The sequence below is a fragment of the Onychostoma macrolepis genome, chromosome 16, assembly GCF_012432095.1.
Source record: "Onychostoma macrolepis isolate SWU-2019 chromosome 16, ASM1243209v1, whole genome shotgun sequence".
Classification (NCBI taxonomy): domain Eukaryota; kingdom Metazoa; phylum Chordata; class Actinopteri; order Cypriniformes; family Cyprinidae; genus Onychostoma; species Onychostoma macrolepis.
The window spans coordinates 35,870,132-35,877,615 of record NC_081170.1 but is presented as its reverse complement, the minus strand read 5'-3'; the positions used below and the strand labels follow the sequence as shown (position 1 = coordinate 35,877,615).

The 7,484-nt window shown below is 39.8% G+C and overlaps 1 protein-coding gene across 1 annotated transcript; it reads left to right on the top strand.

Moving 5' to 3' along the window:
- Positions 1 to 2,871: 2,871 nt before the first annotated feature.
- LOC131522481 (putative nuclease HARBI1) lies at positions 2,872 to 6,355 on the top strand. The gene is made up of 2 exons (XM_058747984.1): positions 2,872 to 3,213; positions 5,375 to 6,355. Exons 1-2 carry the CDS (start codon positions 2,872 to 2,874, stop codon positions 6,353 to 6,355), a joined length of 1,323 nt encoding a protein of 440 aa, XP_058603967.1.
- Positions 6,356 to 7,484: the final 1,129 nt, after the last annotated feature.

Sequence of the window (7,484 nt, the reverse complement as noted above, 5' to 3'; positions counted from 1 at the left end):
GTCATGCGATTCATGATTCACCTGTAGCATTTGGACCAATCAGACACAACATTTTTCTTTAGATTTAACAAATCAATTATGCATTATGTTAACAAATAGTCACAGACCCCTCACCCAATAAACATACTGGGTGCCAGGATGTCTGTGAACGACACCAGGCCCCTGGTTACTATAGCAACCAGGACACCTCACCCAGATCAGGTAAACTTTACGACCTAAAAGTATGTAGAGAGAATCTTCCTCCTACTCAATTCTCTCCAAAACAGACACATACTGCTATAGGAAACAACTTCATTCATAGACAGATTTTTCTTTGACCTTCCTATCACATATCCTCAGGTCATTGTGTATATTATTACTGTTCTTGTATATTGCCTTTTGTATTGCATACTATTTTATGCATGCTTATGATAGAACCACTCTTACATGTAACCTTACCTATGCCATGTTTAGTATCTATGGATTCGTCTTTGAGAATGTATATTACATGTTGATACCTATGCAACATATTAGTGTCCTAAGAATCTTTAGTAGTTTTTGCATTAACACCCAGTGGAATTACATATGCAACTGACCATGTTCAGAAACAAAGAGTCGTAAACTTTCCCTCCGAAAGTACAAGTCACCATTGGTTCATTGACTCCCTGAAGGTGTGACCTCGACAGGAGATAAAGCTCTCATATCAGCAGTGTTGGGGAAAGTTACTTTTAAAAGTAATGCATTATGATATTGCGTTACTCCCTAAAGAAGTAACTAATTACGGTACTCAGTTACTTTTTATGGAAAGTAATGTGTTAGGTTACTTTTGCATTACTTTTAAAATCTGGGCAGGGCTTGCTTGTTTGTTTTTAATATAAAGCAATTCTATTTTTGGCAAATATAAAAGCCTTTTCACACCAAAAGGGAAAGTAAATTTATGTCTGTACAGTAGAATGCAGAAGAAGAAATTTCAACACTTCAGCAATAATAAAACGACGCACAAATGTGTAAAAATAGAAAAAATAGAGTAATTTTTGCTTATTAGTATGGTTGAACTGGATCATCAAAGGTCAGAAGCAAATACATTGGTTAATAGAATGGGATTAAATACATAAAGGATATTTGTGTTGTTGAACATTTAATTATTGCAGGCTTGCGTCATATTCTGAGTTGCTTTATTTGTATTCATTTTGAGGAATTGTCACAGTCACAAAATGAGCCGCCTCTGCATTACATTTCCCAGCATCCCTCTTGCCACTCACCTGCACTCCCTTATCAATCTCTTACACCTGGAATCTATCAGTGGATCCTCCTCACCTGTTGCGGCTAATCAAGCTCCCCATAAGAACATGCTCACTCCACACTCTTATTGTCTGGTCTCACAGTTGTGTTACATGACTTACCTGGCTCACCTCTTTGTTTACTCATCTCTAGAGCCTGTCCTCCAACAAAAAATGACCCTAGAGGTCGTTTGTGCAAGCGCCTTATTACAACCTATATTTACGTTTTAAAGTTAAGCGCCCTCCAGCGCGCGTAAAAATAACGACAGTCTCGTCTTGCGTCTGTCGTCATGAAATGACGTATGACTGTCATTACCAATCAAAATGCGTGTTTAATTAAATGCAATGTGTGGACTTTTTACACCTATCTCACAGTAATTCGTACATATTTTACTAGGTGGCTAATTCATACGAATGACCACACCTAACCCTACCCCTAAACCTACCCCTTACAGAAATCATGCAAAATCATGATTTTTATTGCATATTTATGAGCGTGTGCATTCTCTGGGATCGAACCCATGATGGCATGATCACGTAATTACATATCGCCCGATATAACGCAATGCTCTACCAACGGAGCTACACGAAACCCGAACTACAACGCAGATAAAAGAGTACAAAACATTAATATGAAAATGTCCTGTTGCCGATAGGGGCGCAATTGGAGTATACACTCTGATGGGTCGTATTTCAAGGATTTGGACAAACGACCTATACGGGCGTATTGGTTGGAGGACAGGTTGCATCTCTAAGTACTCCAGCGATCTGCTCTTGGTTCTTCAGTGCTCCACCGATTCTCAGCTCCGGCCTAGCCTCCTGAAAGCAAGGAAAGGACTCATTACCTCTCCCAGTTAAGCTCCCTATCCATTTCACTTACCTGAGTACTTGCCTGAATGTCGATGTATTGTGTACACCAGCCTCAATCTACAATAAACCTGCTGTTATATTGACTTACCCTTGTGTCCCATCGTGTCTGCTGACAGAAGACCAGACCGCAGACCTACAACATAGCAGGATGTGCTCCATTTTGTTTGATCCGGCTGAACTACTCTACTCCAGTACTCAAGATGGTTGTCCTATCGAGGAGTATGTGGATGAATTTATTGGACTCTCTCACTTAGTGCCTTGGAGTGATGATGTGTTAAAGACCCTGTTCTGGCTGGGACTTGATGACAGTCTTGTAGGTCAGGTACTTGCACCTGCTAGCTCATGCTCTCTCCCTCAGTGCATTGACTATGTAATACTGCTCTGTGGTTCCTCCCTCATCGTGGGTGAAGAGGATGAAACCCCCATCACCATGCTATCATTGGCTACCCCGTTCATGTCTGTCCTTGAATCTGTTCCAGAGTCCACTATAGTCCACAAATATGCTCCAGCTGTCTGCCCAGAACCTGCTCCTGCCTCAGAATTTCATCCGGACTCCCTAGCCAAGATGGCCGCACCTTTAGAGGCTCGGTCTGCCACAGCTACCATGCCAGAACCCCTGAGAAGGATGAACCCCAGACTAATGTCCAAGGTGGCGGATCCACCGTTGAGGTCAGTGTGAGCAGCAGGCATCCCGGTAACCACAATCCTCAAATTTTCTGCTCTGAATCTTGGACCCGGGAGAATGCCAGCCTCAAACTCCAGTCTTCGACCTACTTCAGCCGCTGAGTCTGCTCATTTCATCCAGTTCAATCCAGAATCCGTCCCAACCCCAGAATTCAGTAAAAGGCCTGTACGAGAACTCCATCCAGACCAGAGTCCAGAGTCAGCTTCAGCCCTTGAGTACCTTCCAGTGCCTGTTCCACGTAAGCACTTTGCTGTGCCTGCTCCTCGAGAGCACAATCCCAATTCCGAGTCCAGCCCACAGAGGGCTCCAGTACCTCAGTTTAGCCCCGAGGAGAATCCAGTTCTTAAGTTTACCCCCAAGAGAGCTGCAATTCCCAATCCCAGAGAATCCAGTTCTCAAGTCACGGCCTGTCACAGTCACCAACTGAATACTAAATCTGTGTGTGTGTTTTTTGGTTTTTTTTGGGAGTGATGAATTAATGCATATTCACATTTATTTTAGAACTACAGTAACATCATCTGATTTCTCTCAACATGGTTGTCAGTCAATAAATGGGGAAAAAAGTAACTGATTACTTATTTGAAAAAGTAACTTAGATATTCTCTTGTAAATTAAAAAGTAATGCATTACTTTTCTTTTTTTCAAGTAACAAGTAATCTGATTACGTAACTTGCGTTACTTGTAATGCATTACCCTCAACACTGCACATCAGTGATCCGCCTCGGCAGTCTGCAGTTCTGTTAGATGCTGAGAAGATGAGGATGTGATCTAGAACTCCTCTGGAAACCTTAGGTTTTTGAGCCAGGCTTCGGCCTTTCCATTCATCAAAGATCCTAGGATCTCAGCTGCTGTCTCCTAGTTCTCTCATCACCTTCGTCTGGGAGAAAACTCTCCCAATCACCACCGAGCCAGAATAACATATTTTGGAGTTCATCACCCTTCAAACCCAGAAGAACTTTAACTCTAACACCACCAAACCTTCAAACCATCAAGACTTTAATCCGAGACTGCATCCGGACACTCAACAACCAAGGCAATGCAAGTATCGTACATTTAACTAAACGAAACAGAGGTTTAGTATAAGCTATAGAATAAATGGCGTTGATGGGTTTTACTCAGGTGGTTAACTGACTCTTTTCATAGCTTCATTCTCTGGTTTTCCTGATGGTTTCATCCATCAAGTCTCATTGGCCCTTTCCATGTATGAGTGATTGTATGTTTGTTTAGATTAGTTATGTAAGTGTTTCGTTAACAAAACTCTTGTGCACAAATTGACTTTCTGATTCTGCTTGTAGATAATGTCCCTTTACAGTTTTGATCCTTACTACATGCTCTAATGCATTAATACTTAGGAAAGTATTTTTTCTGTGGCCACGAAAATAACCTTTCTTAGAGTTGATATGAATTTACACTGAATGTTCGCTCAACAAACAGATTAGTTGATGGCAATTTAATTCTGCTACCGTTACTACTGGCAGCTGATATAAATAATTATTTATATACATTCCCTTTTGAGCTGATTTGCTACACCATCCTTTGCATTTCATTTAATAAAAAGGGCAAAATTAATAAATCCACTAGTCAATTCATTGCAGGAGACACATACATCATGCCCACAAAATAACATTTTCAAATCCATGTAAGTGTGAGTGTTGATTTAACAGAAAAGAGAACAGGGAGCATGTGACAGAGATTGATCACACAACCAAAGGATGTGCTCCATACTCTTAATGTTGTTTAATCATGACTAATTATGTTTTAATACAATATGTTGTGCACCATGATATATTTTTTTTTCCATATGTAGTTAGGACTCCTCACATTTTGCAATGTCTTTTGCAGATCCTGGGGAACAAACCATAAACTTGAATCAATAAAAACTGTTTAAATTCAATGTTTTGATGTTTGTTAAAACCACTCAAAGCCTAAGGCCCTATGAAATACTACAGCAGAAGTATTCTTATTATAAGTGTTTCAAATTTAATTGGTTACTTGTAGTACTTTTAAAAATAAGCATGCAAGCCCTATATGTTTTATTACAGCTTGAGTCTTGAGGGTGTATTTGGCTATGTACAATTAACTAATCAGGGCCTATCTATTATTTAGCCTATCCATTTCTATAGGTGCAGAAAAATGTTTGTGCACATGCTTTATCAGCACTGTTATGTATTTAAATGTACTGTATATACAGTATGTATACATTTATAAAAGCACAACCTTTGACCATTATGAACCTTACAAGAGAATAAATTCAGGGAAGAGGTAATTAATGCAATTTCTAAAATCAGGGATTTAGTTTCTTCAAGTGGGGCCTCATGCAATTAGTGGAATAGTGACAGGCAATGTATGATATGTTAATATTATCACAGCCTGAAAATCTTTAATCATATGGTTCCTGTGAGCAATTTTAGGACAGTATATAAAGTTCACACTTTAGTAGTCTTGCAGAGGAAATCATGGCTGCACTACAGCGAGTTTTTCAGTTGAGAGTGAAGCAAAGAGAAAGACAAAGACAGAGAAAACCACTGAGTACACTGTTTACCATAAATGCCTTCATCAGGCAGCATCAGAATCCTATGATTATGATATGCTTGATGATATGGCTGTCATTGACAGATGCCGTCTGCCACGAGGAGAAATAGTCCAACTGCTCAATGTCATTGGGCCTCAGCTGATGCATGCTACAAGGAGGAATTTTGCCTTGTCCCCTGATGTGCAACTCGTAGCTGCTCTGAGATACGATGCAACAGGCAGTTTCCTTCAGGTACTTGGCGATGAACTTGGACTAAGTAAAGCATCTGTGTCAAGAGCTGTACAAGCAGTCACCTATGCATTGCTTCCACCTTCTGCTGAACACATCCAATTTCCAGCAACAAGACAGGCCATGTCAGACATACAGGAGTATTTTTTTTTAACTCATTACCATATACCACAAGTCAATGGAGTGATTGATGGTACTTTAATCCCCATCACTACACCATCTGTGGATGGCCATATATATGCATGCCACAAAGGTTATCCAGCAATCAACCGCCAGATGATCTGTGATCATAAGTGTTTGATCACAGACATTGTTGCAAGGTGGCCTGGGAGCATGCATGACTCCATTATCTTTAGCAACTCATCTGTGGGTCAAGATGACCAAAACTCGCAGGGACAGCGGATATCCACTGAGGCCATATCTGTTGCTAATCCTGTCAATAACAGGGAAGCAGATTTCAATGAGGCTCACCGTGTTGCCCAAAGTATTGTGAAGCACACTTTAGGGAGGTGGAAGCTATGCTTTCGGGCTATTCACAAGTCAAGTGGTGGTCTTCTCTTTGTGCCACAAAAGTGCTGTGCTGTAATAACAGTAACAGCTACATTGCACAACATTGCGGTGTGGGCAAGAGTGCCCTTGGACATCAGAGAGGAAGACGAAGAGCTGGAGGAAGAGAATGAAGATGGCATGAGACCTCATGATGACCAACCAAGACATGTTCAATACATGGCTGGGTTTCATGCACGCCAGCAAGTCATTGACACTTTTTTCCTCCTTTAATTTCCATCTTTAAAACACACTAGCCGTTTACCTGTTAAATACAACATTTGTACTCTCCTTGAAATATCCATGTACTTTTTCATTCCTTAATTTATTTGTGTTCAGTCGTGTCATTTTTATTTTATTTATTTATTCATTATTATTTCTATATTAAATTATGTTTAATGAATTAAAAACAAAAAATAATAAAAATATACGTAAAAACAAAATGAAGCCCTGTTAAGTATCCTATAGCGTTTGTCATTATACTTGGCAAGTCATCTCACAACCACAACATCAGAATCAAGTGCTCAGAGAACGTGTGAAGCAGCAAGATAAACAGCAGCTTGAATCTGGAGCTTCACTTCAGAAAAAAAGAGAAAAAAAACCCACAACTGCACTACTTTTTCAAACTTGTCTCAAGGCGATGATCCAGACTTCACAGAATTTCACAGAATGCTTTCCTGTAGCTCAACTAGTAGAGCATGGCGCTAGCAACGCTAAGATCATGGGTTCGATTCCCAGGGAAAGCAAGAGTTGATAAAATGTAAAAACTGTAACTTGAATGCAATGTAAGTCGCTTTGGATAAAAGCGTCTGCTAAATGCATAAATGTAAATGTTGATTTACCACATTGCATTTCTAAGAATTTCACAAAAATCACTCTTAAGTTTTGATTCATCTAATGATTTTGTCAGACACAAACCTTACATCACAGAGACTCTGGGTTCAGTGACAGTTCTGACAGGTGTAAAGGACACCAGACGTCTTTCAGTCATGATAATACTGGAAATATCAACCCAGGCACACTGGAAAAATGTGCCTGTATTACGCCAAAAACGTACCTATACATGCCTTATACGGCAGTGTACAGCTGAAATAAACATTTTTATTATTATTATTATTATTATTCAGAGCATCAGCTATGCCTTTAAGAAAACTGAAGTTCAAGTACAGAGATATTGATTCATAACAGTGCAGTAGATGAGTTCACTGAAGCTGTGCTGAAAGGATACAATGATGCTATTAAACTGCACCAAAAACAATAGAAACAAACCTTAATTTGTGTTGTTGCATTAGTCTGAAGATCATTCATGTCTCTTGCTTCTTGGCCAGAAAAAAAACAATGTGCACACGCTTTTAGCTCGACA

Coding starts and splice junctions, on each gene's coding strand:
- LOC131522481 (XM_058747984.1), top strand. CDS start 2,872: ATGCCAGCCTCAAACTCCAGTCTTCGACCTACTTCAGCCGCTGAGTCT. Junction 3,214..5,374: donor CCAGAGAATCCAGTTCTCAA/GTCACGGCCTGT, acceptor TGCCTTCATCAG/GCAGCATCAGAATCCTATGA.